The following is a 17,708-nucleotide window of genomic DNA, read 5'->3' as shown; positions in this document are numbered from 1 at the left end:
CAGAATTCTTAGCGCTTCCAGTGAGATCCTTCCCTTGGCATAAATTTTAACCGCGGTTTTGAAATCGCTGATCACGACTTCAGCTTTTGGGGGGGGCTAGTGCTAGTTCTATAGCCGCCTCCTCCCCCACTTCTGCCTTATCTGTACGTACACTTCCACTGAATTTGGAATCCATTTGAGTATTCGTAGCTGCAATTACCACGTTTCGGTCATTCTCGTATTCTGCTGCATCTACAAAGACCACTTCCCGGGCGTTGCTGAACTTTTCATGTAGGCTTTTCTCCCTTTCTATCCTTCTTCTTGGGCCAAGATTTTTTTTTTTTTCATTTGCATCTCTCTATGTGTAGAAACAAGCATCTAAGTGCGATGACGAGTGCATTGACCAGATTGCGCATGTAGCGCAGGTTTTTCCGCCTTGGCTGGTTTGGACGTTTGCGAAGGTGTGTGGTACGCTAGTTAAATGGGTATTTTCCAGGCTTCCTTTGCTGGTTGAGTAAGTGAGAAAACACGAAGTGTATGGTTTTAAGGCAATTTTAAGCGCATGATGTCTAGTGCGGTGCACAAGTGCTCTAATTTTTTGCTAATGCAAATATTGCTGCAACAGCGCTGGCTTTGAAACAATAGGAAACATGTCATTCCTGTGTATTGTTCAAGTAATTAACATTTAGTCAAAATTCAGAATTTTCGGTAAGACGGCATCAGGTCATTACATTCGTCGCTTATTATTTTTCCCTTCAGTGGTCGTTTTTTTTTTCTTCCTTTTCGTTGTGCATCCATCCCAGCAGTGTGAATTTTTTTCGTGCATGCTGAAGACTTAAGCATCCTGACTGGTCTAAGTTTCTGTCCCTGTCTGAACGGAAAAGCCAGCACGTAGGTAGCAAATGACTTAGAACAGTCGCGGCTGTATCAAAAGCGTTTGGTTTGCCCCATTACTTGCTCACTACTTACTCAAGAACATACTGGTGATTCCTCTTTCATAGAATCGGTATAAGTTGAACCATGTCTTCACAGAGCTAGCTGGGCGTTTATTGTGAAATGTTTCATCTCGAGTGCGATGCCATCAGATTCGAATGTCACGGGAATAAAGACAAGCAGCCCGAACCGCGGAGCGTGCTACTCAGGAACAGAAGGTGCACGAAAAGGACACACAGGACGAGCGTGAACTAACAACTGTCACCGTTGTGACTGTTTTGTGTTTGAACAATGCTTCTTTAAAATCTAACCGCATGCTCGCCTTTACCTCGTGACAGCGAAAAGCGGCAGCGACGAGCGACAAGATTTGCAATTGCGGAGAACTATCCGTCGTCGCCGCCGCTTGTCGCGTCACGCGTTTCTCGAACCCAAGAGAAGATCGCTGGTCGCCCAGCCGCCAGCGTGGTGATTTCCGGCAACATGGCTGCACCCATGGTTCTCGCTTCGGTTGTAATTTGCTCACGATGCTTCTTATCTGCGCGTACTTCAAGGGATGCAAGGTAGAGACTACCTTTTATTACATTCTCAACTAACGTGGAGAGTGAGACAGTGGCCGTATTCTTTCGTAAATCTTGTTATCGGAGGTTTGTTTTGATGTCTCGACGGTGGCCTGTGGCAATTCGGTAGCTTGCTGCGACCAAATCGCCATGCAATATCGTCATGCGAAGTGCATCGTAGCCGTCGTAACGTATGCTTCTGGACAACCTATCGCAGGTAAACCAAAAACTTGCGAAAATAGGAGGTCGTGAAATGCTGTTGTGGCTGCACATTGACGCACATGACAGTAACAAATTTGGTATGCTGTCATCGACCAACTTTCAAACTTCTATTTGCAGTTTATGTGTAGGCACGCGATAGTTTTAATTCAAGCAGAAATAAAACTTTGTCGCTGACATACGGTTTCAGCCGTCGCGACGCGACGCTGTGATGGAGCAAGTATGTCGCCGCCACTTGTCGTGGTCACTAGAAAATTGCATGCATGCGGTTAGGGCTTTAGGGCAAACGCAACCGCTACAATAAGCGAAATGACCCTTGTGCACTCTGTAACTTCAATGTAAACTAACAATGAACGCAGAGACGTCCAATGCGCTCCGAACACAAGATAAGCGGGCGCACACGGGCGACGTTTGTAGGGCAAAGTGCAGGTCGGGACACGCGCGCATAGCAACGAGTGGGGTGACGACCTTTAAAGCTCGCCCTTCTAGAGTTACTGTATACGGTACCTTTCAGATACTCTATATGCTGCCTAAAGGTAGCATATACAGTAACGCTATTCCTTTCATGCTTTTAGTGTCATCTGTCCGGTAATTACGAAAACATGTGCCTTTCAGATGAGCAACGTGTCATCAAATATACGTATTGTAGATAAATAGCTCACCTTTAGTATGCCGATTTTGTGGCAGAGTCGCCTCGCTTTGAGGAGCGAGGGGTAGGAGGTTTGATTCTTCAAATTCTTTCTCCTGGTTTTGTTTTCTTTGTCACCTGCTAGCATACACTTACAACGTCGATTCTGGGACGATGTGCTACAATGAGGACTTCGTGGACCTCAGCCTAAAGTACTTTAGTGTTACAATTTTATTACAAGTAAATAGAACAAGCATCGAGGAGTAAGGATGTGCTCTGACGAGTGTATGAGTGCTCGAAGCCATGTAGGAATGACGTTCAGAATTCCCCTTCCGACGCAAGATAGAGTGTGTTGACATACTGTTTCCATCATTGTTTTTGCATTTTTGAAATAAATATAGCTAGATCTGTTGAGCTATTTCATAGCTGCTCTTTGCATAGGTTTTGATTGCAAGATTTCTATCTAGTAATGCTTTTTTTACTGCAAGCAATGGTTGATGTTAGGAGCACTTTTCGCGCATGTTTTCAAGCATAAAAGTGCGTTTTTCTCAGAATCAGTTTTAGATGCGAAGTAGCTCTGACTAGCTTGTATAATGCTGTCCCTCTATCCACACCATGTTCCCCGGGCCACAGGTTTTGGAACGGTGCAAAGTAGGTCCCACTTTCCCTCACAGTGCGCGTGCGTTGAAGTCACTCTCTTCCTTCCCTGTTGCCGCTCGCTGTGTGTCATCTCTGTTGCTTCACCCTCTCCACCACTCCCAACGTTCGAGCGCACATCGAGCGAACAGTCTTTATGCGTTGAAACTTGCAGGAAAGCCAACCTGCCTCCTGTGTCTTTGCGTTTCAAATAAACGTTCACTCGAGTAAACGCTACACCGAGTTTCACTTCAAACAGTTCTTTCAGCACCCACGTGGACGCCTGTTTAAAGCGTACAACAGCATGCATACCGCTGCTAGTTCGCATTCCATTAGGTTTCTCTTCGGGGAGATGGTCCATAACATTTTTTGAAAGCTTTAAACTTTGCATACCTTTCCTAAAGAACTATCCCACTGATTGCAGTGGGACATTCATAGATAATATCTACATTTCTCCCCAGAAGTCCGCACCTGAGACTGGAAAACTGTACTAGTTATGGCTGAGAAAAAGAAGAATCGGATTGTTTCTCTTATGGTACACGGCAAGTAAGCAAGATATTTTTTCCCGAAAGATGAATTTAGGAGCCTGGTCTTTCAGCTAGGGATTAATACATCTATTTCTAGGAATTATCATGCAAGTTTTATGGGCATGCCGTTTTTTTGAGAAAAGGCGCATTTAAAATACACTCCACTGTGCAATTCGGCACTCATAGACAAAAAATAAAAAAGCTACAGGGTAAACATTGCACAAATTCAAGATCACAAGGTTTTTCACTCCTACATGAAGACATCAGACAATGGCTGAGTTCCTTTTTTTTATTAAGCTAAAAACCAAAAGCCAGTGTGTGAATGGAATCATCATAAAGGTGGGTTTTCTTGATGTCGATGTCGCGTCATACGCCTGAAATAAATCAAATATGGCTGCGTAAACAACCATTCAAAAACATACTTAACCATAGTTTGTCTAATATTTAAATAAAGAGCTGGTTAAAATTGCTTGCTTCGACATATTGACGCAGTGAGATCTAAGGAGTGGCTTGTTCAAAAGTGGTATATTTGTTACAATATTTAGTTTGTGTACCACAATTCTTCAGATTTTAGTATACTTAAAGGACAAAACTATACAGCCATACGCAACCTATTTAGTGTTCTTTAGTGCCAAAGAGTTCGTAAGCTTTGACACACTTCAGGGCATTCTTATTATTCCTACTCAAACAAACACACTTTCATAGTTCTCTTTTGTTCGTGTCTCGTTCCGGTGATCAACTCCGAGTATATACGGTTCTCCAGTCTTTCTAGACTCTTCTACGACACTCCAGCAGCAATACCTCTATTTCTCAGTTTACTAGAAAACTATACTTTAGAACGGTTTCTGACGTGTTTTGTCATGTTCTCAGAGGCGTGAGATAAGCAATAAAAGGGAATCTTGTGAGCATGCCTCTTACCCCATCACCTGCGGTATTTTTGTAGGGTTTTTGTAGGGTTTGCGGGAACGCCTCTGACTAGCGGTGAATGTCTAAACGCCGCAGTGAAATTACTGTTAGTTTCCCTTTTTCTCCCTTTTTATTCTTTCTCTTCCCTCTTTTTCGTCTTTCTTGTCCTCTTCCCTAATCCCCCAGTGTAGGGTTGCCAACCAGATGTATATCTGGTTAACCTCCCTGCCTTCCCCCTTTTGTCGCCTCCTTCCTTATCTTTCGAACGCATCCGTGTCATTCAAATGGTGTGAACAGAGATACCACAACCACATACCAGAAGTGAAATTTTCTGTTGCTTTTTTAAATACCCAACTCTTTGTCATTCGATGCCAACCTCACCAAGAATTCGGCAGTTTCACTTATTTTCAACATTTATTGCACTTTTCGGGCATAAAATGACTATCTACAGCACTGTTTTAACGGTTGCAGGGATTATAGAATCTCCAGCGGCGTGCGTAATTTTTGGGAAGTCTTATTAAATAAGTACACTCACATTGAGACATCCTTGGGCAGGGAGCTCTGACGCACACAACTAGGTCAACACAGCGTTGTCCAAAGCGGCAGATTCGCGTCTGAAATTGAAACAAGTATTGTGCTGTGCTGTAACTAATCATTTATAGTCGTGCAAATGATGGTTATAGCAATAGTTAAAGTGACACATTTCTCACAGTGTACATGGTGATTTTACCTCCCGAGTGCGGGAGAGACCTTGAATATACGTGAAAACCAGAGTGGCCCAGTCGATCAACACGCCAATTTTATGTTTTCTGAGAGCTAAATGTAGCAGGCGAACGCCAAAGTGAAAAATATTCTAGCAACATCACTATTCTGACGCGCTTTGTCGTTATTGACAGAGGGCGAAGATTTGGCAAGGCTCTGTGATAACTGTCACTTTCAATCGGAGAAGGGAACTTTTTTTCAACTCTTCACATGTTCATGCACAGAAAGGGTTTTTCATCACACTGTTGTTACTGATGGGCATTTTAAATATGCAGTTCAACCAACTTATAAATATGTCGCTTTTAACAGTATCTGGTTATAACAATGAGAAGCTGCTGCGCCATGAACTTTTGCATGTTTTCTATGGTTGAAGAGTCCTCTCACAGTAATGCCCACGAACCACATATTCGATTAAAACAATTAATTTTAGTCGTTCAGTGTTCATGCCGACAGGTAATTGAACACGTCTATGAAAAGGAAGAATAAAAAGAGAAATTCAACGTACTGAACCCCCGCCCACAACCTGAACTAGTCCCAGTGCCCCTTCCAACTTGCGGAAACTTCACTGCATAACGTTACTTATTGCGGCAAAGACAACTTTCAAAATGCGCTATGGCGCGGGGGTAGCGGCTGCTGTTAATGCACTTTTGGACATGCAATTCGAGTGAAAAGTTCAGAATTAGAAAAGTAAAAAAGTTGAAACTTGGAAGATTGTCAGCATCTAAAATATTAGATGTCATACATTGGTTCTATAAGGCTTGTGGCGGTCCCGTGAGTCCGTCGGAATCTTCAAGCATGTCCGAAAAATCGGCAACATTGTTATTCTTATCAGTGAGGTCTGTTGGCACATCCAATTCAATTTTATAAATTTCACAAGACAGTTTCTCGTCCAATGTTGCTTTTCTGTGTGCGGCCCATTTACAGCAATTATTGGTTTTAGCAATAAATACTTTGTGGCACTTGAGTATTGTTATAAGCGGTTTCGACTGTATATTATAACCAGAATTCGAGCGCTATGCGTAACTGTAAGGAGTCTGCAAGACAAAAAACATGATTAATGTGCTTACTTCACAACTTAAATTGGTTCGCATCTACTTACAAGTTTGTTATTGAGATTACTTATTTAATCCTCTGCCCCTGCAAACATGTAATGCCGGTGAATGAGTGCACTAGTACACTTCAAATATTGCTGCGTGGTATGTTCATCTGAGAAGCGTATGTGTGGAAAAGGGAATCGGTTATTCTACTCGTTTGTTTGAGCATTGTCATCAGCTACTCCATACAAAGCAAGTTCTGACAGTTATATACAGCTAAGCTACATCATGGGACAAGACACCATCTGCTGTGATTAAACTGAACGTTTTAGTCGAACATTTTACGCCCCTTAGAAAGAAAGCTTTTGTTGCCAACCTTTCAGATATTCGCCTTTTGTACATTTGTCAGTTTTTGACAGTTTAGAGGCCATGCTTCCCCCGCAATTAAGATCTGTTGAGCATCTTATAAGAGCTGCATCGAAGCACAGTATTGTGTTTAGACCGCAATTTTCCTTCTGATAGGAAATATAACTGATCACATACTCACAAAAGGAAGAAATTGTTCAAGACATCTACGTAAGCACCGAAACTGGGCAGTATCGCGATAAAAGAGTATCGTCATAACATTTAGGCGATATTTTTCTGTATGTGCATTTTTGTATTGGGGTACATTTGAACAATGTTTTTTAGCATACTTTCACGATGTATCGATTGAATCGTGATACTTTGCAGGATATGGGTATCTCGTTATGTTTTTTTTTCTCGTGCAAATGAGTTCACGTGGTTGGAATGAAGGGATAATTTCTTCTAGTAAGCCAATTAAAGGCGGCCCACCAGTTGACGAAACGAGAATGGCGGAAAAAGTTCCCCAGATGCACAGAATGGCACACATGCAGTAAAACCACAAGACGCAGTTGACGGCTATCAAGGAGGGCGTGTTTTCGGCCCTTGCCGATGATAGTCGCTGTTCTTCAGGGCCAGGGCAGCATCTATGTTTGTTTGTTTGTTTGTTTGTTTTCGCACCAACCTCACCTTAGAAGAAAGGTTGCAGGGCTTCCCGGCATATGTTGTCTATTCATTACAACGCCAAATTGGTCTCATCTCTTACAGAAGACAGACTTTTCTCTTTAGCGAGCCTTGTGTTAGGTTCAAATCAACACTTTTAAGAAGAAAGTATACTATATGAGAGTCTGTTGGAGCAAGTAACGCAGCTACCTTCTCCTCAAAACACATTATGCGTGTAAGTAACTTAGTACAATGGTGCACGTTGGTGATCCGGTTGATATCATTCAAGTGAAAGTTCTGATACGCTGCAACATTATTCACAAAAATATGCTGCACTTAATAAATATCATTGCGGAACAACTTCATCGTCAAAATGAAGAATTCCTGCGTTGGCATTCTCGAATATGCTTTCCAGAATATTTTTTTTGTTTTAAAGACAATAGTTTTTCTTGGGAACCTTCGACGCAAAAATGTTGGTCTGTCTGTCTGTCTGTCTGTCTGTCTGTCTGTCTGTCTGTCTGTTTGTCTGTCTGTCTGTCTGTATGTATGTATGTATGTATGTATGTATGTATGTATGTATGTATGTATGTATGTATGTATGTATGTATGTATGTATGTATGTGTGTATGTATGTATGTATGTATGTATGTACGTACGTATGTATGTATGTATGTATGTATGTTTGTTTGTCTGTTTGTCCACCCTTAACGGTACCGAATATTCTAAACGGCACCAGACTATAGCCCAAATGGCCGACCCCATCCGCAGCGCCCAGTAATGCTGCTCCAGATTCAGCGTTCATACGTGTGTGATGGTCAATTAAAAAGCAACTATTGCGTGTATATGAGGCACCATAACAACACGTCAATATTATCTATGTGTATTTTTTTTACCATAAAAGGCATACAGAAGTAATTCTAAGGACCATAGCGTTCATCACGCTGCGCTGATCATGCAACGTTTGCATGAAAAGGCAAGTTTCTAACGCTTTGCTAAGACTTGACGGTGGTGGCACCTGCCCGTCGCCTTGCGTCTTACACATTATCACCCGAGAGACGAGCGCGTACGCCCCGCACTTCGTTTTCCAGGATAACTGCCAGAGAGCGCTCTTGTCTCACGTGTGACGGGACTTGATGCGCTTGTTTGTCTGCGCTGGAGACTCGAGGCACTCTAATGCAGCGCCTCCAGAATACCATTTAGCAATTTTCTTGCGCAGAGCATCAAATAAAAGCTTTGTTAGCTCTCTCCAGACACAAGGCTATCGTCTTTTGACGACATTTTTTTTTTTGGAAAACGCCGTATCTGCGGGACATCCCTTCATGTACAAGACTCAATATCTCAATAGCTGTATATTAGGCTTTCAGCAAGTACATTTTCATTTATGTATTCCGGAATACTTTTTTGAATATATCTGCCCAGCCAATGAGTAAACACACAGATTCAGTGCTGTTTTATGGCGTTATCTGAGCATATAAATCAAAGATAATGCGACCAAGCTGCTGTTTATACAAGTAAATACGTATTTCGTCTTTGAAGATTTCGTAAACGTTACTAAGTACAGTAAATACAATCAACTCACGCCACATAAACGGCCTCCACCTGGTCGCACAAGTCCTCCCCCACCTGGCAACACCTTAGCTTCTGCTGTCAACACTGCGAGAAATTCATCAACTTATGTTACAATAAAATTACTCTTTACAATATACGCAGCGTGATGCTACAAAAAAAATCTGGGTAGCTGCACTCTCAGTGATCGCAAGAGATGTTCAACGCGCATCCTGTCGCTGTGTTTCTATTTACTCGGCATTCTTGCACACGCACGCACCTCGGGATCGGCTCAAAAACGGCGTTTCACTAGGGTTTCTCTGTCTTACATCTTTCTTGCGTTGTGGTCGTTTTTCTTGCGTTGTTGTCATTTGCCTACTACGTTCTGTTTTTCTAACGTATAGTTTAGCAATCAACGTAGTCGTTCTTCCTCTCCTCACGTGTTGTGTCCTCCCCTTTCGTCCTTGTGTTGCGTTGCGTTAAATATTACCTAATGTCTTACCAACAAGAGCGAATTCCTTCACTTATGTTACCCTGTTCACTTATCTCTGGCTGTTGGATCCACTCTCCATCACATTGCCGTTCCCGACGAGCCTTCTCAGCGCCGTCCATTGCTGGAAAGCATGCTGAAAAGACCCTTCACCCGATGGCGCCTTTCTATTGGCAGCTGTAGGAAGCCTACATGACTACTTTACAGGCGGTCATGTGGGCTCTCTATAGGCAACTGCGTAAACTCCCTAGTTGGCGAAACTGTCCGAAACTTTCCTATTACGGAACGGCGCCCTGAAGGAGCCTTGCGGTGACGCTTGAGCGTTGTTTAGCTTGAAACTTCGTGACCGTGCTACTGTTCTTCTTCTGCTTATAACTACGTACACAAAAAACAAGAATTTTCAAAAATAGGCATTTTTGTACCGTACTCTAGCCGTATTGTAGCTCCAGAGATCAGTCAAGGGAGCCACAGACAAGGTGAAGCTATCATCAGAAAAACTCTGCTACCATGGAACTAATCAACTGAGGTGACAAAACGACTTTGCCAGGCGCTCAACAGACCCGACATCTAACAAGTATAACGCAGGAGATTGGGCTTTGATTCTCACTCAAACCGAAGATTTTGTTATTCTGTGGCGTCTATCTCGAATTTCGCTCACGGATGACACCAACTATTCGCTCCCAAGCAGCCCCGCCGCGGTGGTCTAGTGGCTAAGGTACTCGGCTGCTGACCCGCAGGTTGCACGATCAAATCCCGGCTGCAGCGGCTGCATTTCCGGTGGAGGCGGAAATGCTGCAGGCCCGTGTGCTCAGATTTGGGCGCACGTTAAAGAACCCCAGGTAGTCTAAATTTCCGGAGCCCTCCACTACGGCGTCTCTCATCATGATATGGTGGTTTTGCGAGTTAAATCCCATAAATCAATCAAATCAATCGCTCCCGATCAACGATGCCGACGTTGACACCAGACTTTCTGAGAGACTCTTGTTCACGCAATTGCGTTAATAAATAAAAAATTACTTTTCTTGGTGTAGTTGAATTTGGACCCAAGCACCAACGAGTGTCTTAACCACTTGGCCAAGCACCTTTTCTTGTGATCGTGGGTTTGCATTACTCAATTTTTAAAAAAAAGTGTTTCAAACGTGTGAGCCTAAACATAATGTAATAATGAGGCGCTTCGTGTTGGAAGTGCGCAGAAATTTCGACTACCTGCATTTCTTTAAAGCACACCTCAATCTTAGTATACATGGGCTTCTAACAGGTGACGGAAGCATTTCGTATAAGAAAAAGGGCAGATCAGTGCGTTAGTCAACCTTCGATGTTGCTACGCAATAAGGCGTTTGGCTTTCTATATTGTTTCGGGACAATATTTGTGATTTGCTTGTCTGGCTGTTCTCTGTGTTGTCCCGATTGTTCTTTTTGTTTTCGTTCACATGTGGGCATTCATATTTCATTTTGTGCATTTATATTCTTGACTGATATGTGTGGCTTAACGTCCGAAAACCACCATATGATTATGACAGACGGCATCATATTTAGCCCAATTGTCCTTTCTGTTGCCTGTAGCGCATTCGTTTTCATCAAAAATTCCAACGCTACAGCCGGGATTATCCGAGATTTTCGGGTCAGCATGCGTGCGCTTTAATTACACTATCACCAAGGTGGCCCAAGACGTGCGAGTCTGCTTTTGAATTGAATTGAAATTTATTACGCAACATGCACATGTTTCGAGAACATGTTACGGATAACTTTTCTGACTTTCAGATTTTTTCATTAATACTTATTCAAGAATAATAAATGTGTTTAGTATACAAAAGGAGGTTCCAAAATGAAAGATTGTATCGGGACCTCCTCTTAAGGGCAATTAAGCACATTGGTTCCAATAATACGCTAGAGATCCTTCACCTTAACCAATTCATCGAACACGTGAATTCACTCAGAAAGCTGCTTGTTTTTTTATTTTGTTATTTGCTTGAAAGAAACCCAAAAAAAGAATCACCCGCAACACCTATTAGCTATGTTTTAGAGTGGAAAATAAACATCACACATCATTTGACGTGATTATGCGTCTGGGGCTCCACCATTTCTGGAAGGCAGGTTTGCGCTCCGCAGTTGGCCAACCCTGCAACACTTTTTTTTAAAGCTGCCCAGTCGAGATCTTCTTGTGATCATGCGAACCAATAATTCAAACTTACAAGTAAATGTCAAAGTTAACTCTAAATGATTAGCTCTTCTCTGCTTAAGTCTTTGTCCGGGACAATAAAAAAGCACTTACCAGACGACAGCAACATCACGGTGGCAAGGATGGCCGAGTTCTTCATCGTGGCACTCTGTATGCTGGTAAACTATAGACACGAGGCGAGGACTCCTTATATCGGTCACCGGATGTTCGACCAAGGCATCCGGTGTTCGGTCGAGCACCTTCACTAGCCCGGATGCACGTATAAGTAAATGGTAACCCTAATCTCCAGGAAACATACTTTCCGGTTTGAAATCACAGTGGCGATGTATAGCTAACTGATGCACGGGTATATTTACCTAACAACGGGCTTGAAGAACATAGGAGGCCATGTTTATGTTTCGATTAGCAAAAGTGACGGATTCGACGGCGTCTTTAGTGATGTAGTGAACTGAAATTGCAAACGCAAGCGGGGGAGTGAAAGAAATCCCACCGACCCAATCTTTTGTTTCTAGAAAAAGCGGAGACATGAGGTTCGCCGCAGAGGTGGTGATCGCGTGCTTGAATGCTGACCGCAAGGTCGCGGGTTCAATACCAGCCGAAGCAGCCGCATCTTTCGTGGAGATGAAATAGTGGAGGAGCCGGCGCTGGGTGATGTCGAAGCACGTTAAAGAACACTGGATGGTTGAGTTATGGAGCGCAATATTAAAGGGCGTGCTTCATAATTATGTTGTGGTTCTACAACGTCATAGCAGTCATTATTATTATTATTATTATTATTATTATTATTATTATTATTATTATTATTATTATTATTATTATTATTATTATTATTATTATATAAGTGCTGTCATACAGACTTTTATACTGAGAGTTTGATACTGAAATAAATACTACATGAACTCTATTTCCCACATCGCTGGAAATGCCTCACCTGCGTTGGCAAGGAAGGACCATAGAATTGCAGGGGCGTAGCCAGGAAATGGAACACCGACCGACGCGCAGACAAAAGATATTAATAAATCCGATGTGTTTTTTTTTCTCCTGTTACTATGAAAGAAAGCATTCACACACAAAAAACTACTTGAAAGCACGCATGCGTGATCTTCCGACAATGCAAAGCCCACGCCAGATGCTCGACGCCTTATGCATAAATGAAATAAATAACTGAAATTTATTTCGGTGATTGTTATCTCGATTTGATATGAATTATTAAATCGAGAGAAAGCTAGTGGCTAAAATGGCTGAATATTACCGGTATGTACAGGACTGCGGCTGATCCCACGTTGTTTGAAGGTCACCAATTGAGCTCAGTGTTTCGACCTTTAACTATAAGGCACTTTTTAGTTTTGAAACAGAGCTCTGGACACTTTTTCTGCATGATTTGTTTTCAAAGTTTTAAAAGGTTTGCTTGCAGTTTCCGGGTTTTCTTTTTTTTTCACAGGCACGCAGTGGAGGTTTTAATACGGTAACAGCTGAAAAATAACGTCGGGTCTTTTTACGGTGATTTTTTAAACTCGTCAATCATATACTCTTCGTGTGAGAACAAGCTTTCATTTTCTAATTAAACTAATCATTTATCAAGCGGACAGTCATTCTGACAGTTTTTTTCTTGTTAGACACCTCGTTTTATGAACCTACAGCTAAAAAGACGACGCAGTTTATAATTAGCAAAAATAGACGTATACTCAATGTGAACATAACAGAGTGCATGGAATCGATCACGTTGCAAAAAGGCTACTGTACTGTGTTATCAGTTCAGGCAACCTCTGAACTGATAACATGGCACACTGAACTCAGTCCAGGCAAAGAAATGCCCATACGCCCATATAATGGTGAACTCGCAGACGGCTTTATATTTGGTACATCAAGCAGGCTGCTAGCAATAGTTACCAATTTTTCACTATATTTAACTGTCGTCAGAATAGGCACAAATACGAAGAACCACGTAAACTTAAAGCACACATAAAAACACCATGAGCGTTCAGATGCTGCCCATAATTACATGTTATCACGGGCGCCAAATGTGCCGGAAGAGTCTATAAAAAGCCTAGCTTGCACGATGCACTGCTGAGGGAGATGAGACAGTTCAAGGAATTGTTGGAAACACTTCAAAAGAAAGGCATGTAAGGGCGAAAAAAAAAACCTTCGAGCTTTGCAGAGCCATTCCACAAAAGGCAATTTACGACAAATCATCTTTTAGACTCGAAAATAGCTAAATATAGCAGGCAATCAACGATGAAATCATGTATATTATTAAGACAAATATAAAGCTGAATGACCAGGCGCAATATAAAGCGTTAACAATTTCAAACCATAAATCTGAGTGCACACAAGAAAATATTAATACATATTGCCTTCAGGCGCGAATTATGATGTGCTGCCTGCTAGTGTGTCATATGAACACAGCGTAATTGCAAGGTACTCATTATTACATTCCACGAAAGCAAGTAAGGCAGCGTGTTTTCTTGTGGGAGTTTCTGTCATTTTCATTGCCATCTATTTATTTATATATTTATTCTACTATCAGCCATGCCCTGTCGTCACATGAAAAAAATGTTATCTTGGGCTCCAAATAGGTGCACATTTAGTTATTTTTGTTCAAGTTATCCTGAGAAAAAAAGCCATGCTTCTAATATTGGTTTTGAAACGTGGCACATCTAACGAACCGTCAAATACCGCATAGCCGTCACCAAAGTCGTCGGTTACAGCTATACAAGGCACACCGAGTTCAAATCAAGAAATGCTTACTATAAAGAAGGTTCAGTTCTTCGAATCAGAATTGTATCTGTTTCATTTCGCAACAACTACCATAAAAAAGTTGCATACACAAATGGAGCGAACCGCCGCTGAAGCGAATATACTTAGGAAGATTACGAACAACACCGGCTAATTACAAAAAGGAACTCTATGGCTTAATAAAGATGGATTGGAGCATATTCAAAAGACACTCTCCCAATAATCTGAATTAAAACGAAAAGCCAGACGACCTCGTAACTATGTCGGAAAATCGCGAAGTGCCAACGAATGTCCGGAAATATTTCACTGTCAAAAAATTACGAAATGTAAACGATCACTGCATACTACTAGTTTCAACACATGCATGGGGCTCAAACTGGAAGGATAACACAGCAACTAGACAAAAACTTCAGGACCGTGTAGCCTGCTATGAAGCAAAAAAAAATCATGGAAGTAGCATTAGGGGAACCGAGGGCGGCAGAATGTCTCAAGGAACAAACGGGCGTAGCACTTGTGCTAGCTGACATCAAGCGAAAAGCACGCACCTGGGCTGACCATGTCAGGCGTGGAACGGACAACCATTGGAGACTAGGAACAACCAAATGGTTACCAAGGGCTGGAAAACGCAGTCGAAGGAGGCGGATAAATAGATGGATAGACAAAATTATTAGGTTGGCAGAGATGAAACGGAATCGGCTAGAGCAAGTTAAAGTAAACTGGACATCATTCGGAGAGCCATTCGTCCTGTTGTAGACTCACGTGGTCTGAGAATGATGTTGATGATGACGATGAATCTTTGCCATGTTATCGAAGCTGCCCTAACTAAGCCTGTGCGATCTAGCTTGTCATTATCACACCGAACAATTATATTTATATCTTCAGCTTGTGCATAGTTTTATTGCATTTAGGCGCTAGCTGGTATGAAAACTTTTGAGACATGATGGCGAGATTAATATTATCAGATGCTGTTGTATCTGATAGTTGATAATTTGTGCTCGCTGTTCAATGCGACATCAACCAGAGTGACATCTCGGGCAGTATGTGAGGAAGTGATAAGATCCTCGTGATCCCCCAGTTACATATTTTTACGTTGTTTTATGACGGAACCAACCTTGCTTTGTTGTGTCCCTAGGACGTTTTTTTTTTCCTTCAGCTGTCATTTTGTTGCCTAATATTATATGTGGTGGAGTCATCATTGAGTGAAGATTAGTTCTTTTCGCTGCGGTCAAGTCGTCTTCTCTATTGGGCGAATGTCATTTTCATGTAACTAAGCTTTGAGCTATCGTGCAGCGTTTTTGTTTTTGTTTTTTTTTTTGCGCCCGCGCCACCGCACACTCGTGTTAGAGTGGGCGCTGTTTTCCCCCCTTTCTTTAGAAATGTCAGAACAAGGCCAGAGCTAAAATAACCCTGAATGTTGGGATTGCCTTCTATTTTCTCTTTACCTAATTAGGTAATCAAGCAACAATGTGCCCTTCACAACCTGCAGTGCAGCAAACACGTACTTTTAAGTGTATTATAGAAGCCATGATTTCAATGTCTTGTCTACGGGCCATTTTAGTTTGCAGTGAGATAATGGCGAAAACAAAAAAAAAGAAGCAGTGTAACTAAAAATGCATCCGTACCAACCAGCGCAACTTTCTATACCATTGTAATTATATCTACTGGGATCGGATTGTATGCTCAGTCTATTCGTCACCGAGTCAAAAGAAAAGAGGTTAAGGAGGGGATTTCACAAATCTGTGTAATTCCCACGTGAGAAAACTTTGTACCGACAGCGCGCTTTGACAGTAGGATTAGAGAAACCCTTTAGCGATGTTAGCATAAAACTGTACCATTTATGCTATTCAGACAAGGGGCTCAGAAAGTGGTGACCAAGGTATAGGGTGAGAGGAAAAGTCGTGCCGTGATTACTAAGCTTGTGGACCAATGCCTTAATTAATGGTCAACAAGGAATCTAAACTGACAATGAATTTGAACATTGAATCTAAGACTGACAAAGAAGGAGACATATAAAAGAGATAAGAAAAACAGAGAGCGAGAGAGAAAGAGAAAGAACTATAAAATTGACAGGAAGGAATAGAAGGAGAAGGCTAGGAAAAGGGCGAGAAGGGAAGAACGAGAGAGGAAGGTCGGAACAGCGAGAAGGAAAAAATACATGGAGAAGGAAACAGCAAATAAAAAAGAAAAAGAAATGTAAGGTGACAGAGAGAAAGAGAGAAAAAAATTGTGAGAGATAGAGAAACAAGGTAGTCCGGGCAATTTCACAGTTCCTTAAACCTTGGAACTGCTAGTGCAAAGCTTGCTTATTGATTTGTTTTAGGATAACAAAGTATCACTGTGAATACTGCAGTTACTGCTACACTTCATCTTGCTGTTACAAAGTACTTTGATGGCTTAAGCGCAGCTGTATGAGACCTTTCCTCAGTTTGAATAATTGTGTTTTTTTTCTCTCAGTCAGAGGTAATCGTTATGTTCCTTCGTTAAAACTTGCGAACATTTGTTTCAAGTGAAATCTCATCTAACTTTCGAACTGTTCTGAAAATTAGAAGCGCTGCTTTGAAACTTATAAATATTGTCACCTTATCATCAGAAAGTATTCACACAATATTCGAGCTGTATTTGTACTCCATTCGGTGTCATGACTACTTGATTAGCATTCCATTCGCTTTTAGGATTCACTGTTCCCACACCCCTATTTGAAATGTGTTTGATACGCGTATGTGGGCGTCTGTAGTTTGTTGAAAAATGGCGTCTGTGCATATGTGCTCGAGTCACGATTAGTTTATTCCACGAGCAAAATGTTAAACGTACGAACAGATCGCTTGAATATTTTCAAAATTTATATAAATGCTCTACCTCTCTTTAGTCTAAAGAAGACTTTTGTGCGCTTCTACGTCTTCTTTGAGAAATCGGGACATGTTAAATTTAGCATGACAAACAGTTTATTTCAGTGATATTGCAGAAGTGACACATTGCAATACGTGTCAGGTTAATCAACAGAACATTTTGTCTAACATTTCAAGAACCTCCGTGCGGAGAACGTTGTTCTCACATTTGCTGCGGACATTGTGCATTATGTCTAGCATTCCCACGCAGGTATCGCCGCTGTTCTCGGGGTCGTGTAGTGTGAAATTACAAAGCATATAAAGTAACCCACGCCGAGAACCGATAAACCATGTGCTAGCATGGTTTATCGCTGCGTCCTTCATTCATTGGTCATAATTCTACCTCATCGTATCTTCATACCTCATTGGTAGCTCATTGTATTTATGCATCAGCATGTTTTATTTGCATACATGACGCCGAAAATCGGGTGACCCGTTTTTAAGTACGGACATGAGAAACCAGGAGTAGATTATGCTTTACTTGATACTGCGCCCAAAAAGAACATTTCTTGTTGAATCTCTCATTCTCCTATCCCTCAAATGAAAACTCGCAAATGGTCCACCTGCTTGTGTGTTCCTTCTTCAGACACCTGAAAGATAATTTGAAAAGAGCAATGCATGAAATCAATGTCAATAATGTCAGCAATACAAGGCTCAATATCGCTCAATTATTGAGCTATGCTTGGT

At 41.8% G+C, this 17,708-nt stretch overlaps 1 protein-coding gene across 1 annotated transcript; it reads right to left on the bottom strand.

The window, feature by feature from the left end:
• Nucleotides 1–3,754: 3,754 nt before the first annotated feature.
• Nucleotides 3,755–12,118, bottom strand: LOC119174352 (uncharacterized). Its single transcript, XM_075895742.1, has 4 exons — nt 11,494–12,118; nt 8,766–8,839; nt 4,921–4,999; nt 3,755–3,853 (listed from the first exon to the last, which is right to left on the bottom strand). Exons 1-4 carry the CDS (start codon nt 11,537–11,539, stop codon nt 3,846–3,848), a joined length of 207 nt encoding a protein of 68 aa, XP_075751857.1. The 5' UTR covers nt 11,540–12,118; the 3' UTR covers nt 3,755–3,845.
• Nucleotides 12,119–17,708: the final 5,590 nt, after the last annotated feature.

Source organism: Rhipicephalus microplus, chromosome 5 (genome assembly GCF_043290135.1).
Source record: "Rhipicephalus microplus isolate Deutch F79 chromosome 5, USDA_Rmic, whole genome shotgun sequence".
Lineage (NCBI taxonomy): Eukaryota > Metazoa > Arthropoda > Arachnida > Ixodida > Ixodidae > Rhipicephalus > Rhipicephalus microplus.
This window is presented reverse-complemented; position numbering and strand designations above follow the sequence as displayed.